The sequence below is a fragment of the Teleopsis dalmanni genome, chromosome 2, assembly GCF_002237135.1.
Source record: "Teleopsis dalmanni isolate 2A chromosome 2, ASM223713v2, whole genome shotgun sequence".
Lineage (NCBI taxonomy): Eukaryota > Metazoa > Arthropoda > Insecta > Diptera > Diopsidae > Teleopsis > Teleopsis dalmanni.
In genome coordinates, this window is record NC_051847.1 from 172,387,464 (window position 1) to 172,388,843 (window position 1,380).

Genomic DNA, 1,380 nt, shown 5'->3' on the forward strand with positions numbered 1-1,380 from the left:
AATGTTTGGTAGTACACCACCTTGTGCAATTGTAACACCAGACAATAATTTGTTCAATTCTTCATCATTACGTATGGCCAACTGTAAATGACGAGGAATGATTCTTGTCTTCTTATTATCGCGTGCTGCATTGCCAGCCAATTCAAGAACTTCAGCAGCCAAATATTCCATAACGGCAGCTAAGTAGACTGGAGCACCTGCACCAACGCGTTCAGCATAATTGCCTTTACGCAATAATCGATGAATACGACCAACTGGAAATTGTAATCCAGCACGATTTGATCGTGACTTTGCCTTGCCTTTAACTTTACCACCTTTACCACGACCAGACATAGTTGAGTTGAGTTTCTAGTAGTTGAGATTTATAAAAATTGGATCTATTTTTTTTTAATGATGCCGACAAATTATCTCATATACTTTTTCTAAACGCAATTTAAAATAAAAAATTGCTTTAAACTTTCGTTTGAAAAATGTTTATATAGAAACGGAAATTGCTCCAAATCGGACACACAAAAATTTAAGCGCAAGCAAACAGCTACAGTACAGTGTAATAAAAAAAAATAAGATTAAATTCAAATTCTCGGAAGAAACATTCAAAAATAATTTAAAAAATAAGAATTGCAACTGCAACTGAAGTGTAGTGTATACCTGAAAAGTGTTAATGAAGAGAAAAATCGCCAGAGACGATAAAAATTAAATCCTAAAATTTCAGGCAAGTGTCGTGTATACCTGCATACAAGAAAATAATTAAAAAAAATCGAAAGTGACGATAATAAAAATAATAAAAGAAAAAGGTGTCTTAAAAAAAGAAAAATTGGTTATCTTAATTAACCAACCGTGATAAAAAAAAAAGTGTTGTGCATACCTGATAAATAGGTATTAAAAGAAAAAACAAAAAAAATCAAATCAAAATTAATTTAACAAATAAATAAAAAACAAGAAATTAATTAACAAATAAAATAAGAAAAGAGACGTTTTCTAGGATACAAAAACATACAATTACTAAAATATTAAATATTAAAAACCCCATTATTAAATAAATTCTCAATGGACTCAGCTTTACAGTCACTAAATGAACAAATATATAAGTTGTCGACCATGGTCGATATCTTACAGAAGGACTTAGCGGCCGAAAGGGCCGCAAAGCAGGAGATGGAAAAACTCTATTTTTCCGAGAGGGCCACTCTTAACAAAACTATCCAAGCCCTCACAGAAAAACTTAATATTCTGAATACCTCCCCGAAAAAGTCCAATAAACGGACTAAATTGAACTCTCCATCGCCTTCCCCATCGCGTAAAACAAACAGTCCTTCACCTTCCAAATCTGATAGACGGGATACACCATCACCCACAAGATCGGATAGTACAGAAACTTCATCA

The 1,380-nt window shown here is 32.8% G+C and overlaps 1 protein-coding gene across 1 annotated transcript in view; it reads right to left on the reverse strand.

Annotated features, from left to right (window-relative positions):
• LOC119676167 (histone H2A-beta, sperm-like) overlaps positions 1 to 333 on the reverse strand; it is a 26,328-nt gene extending 25,995 nt beyond the window's left edge. The window contains exon 1 of the mRNA XM_038087402.1: positions 16 to 333. Coding sequence (XP_037943330.1) covers positions 16 to 333 — 318 coding nt within the window. The remainder of the gene's footprint in view (positions 1 to 15) is intronic.
• Positions 334 to 1,380: the final 1,047 nt, after the last annotated feature.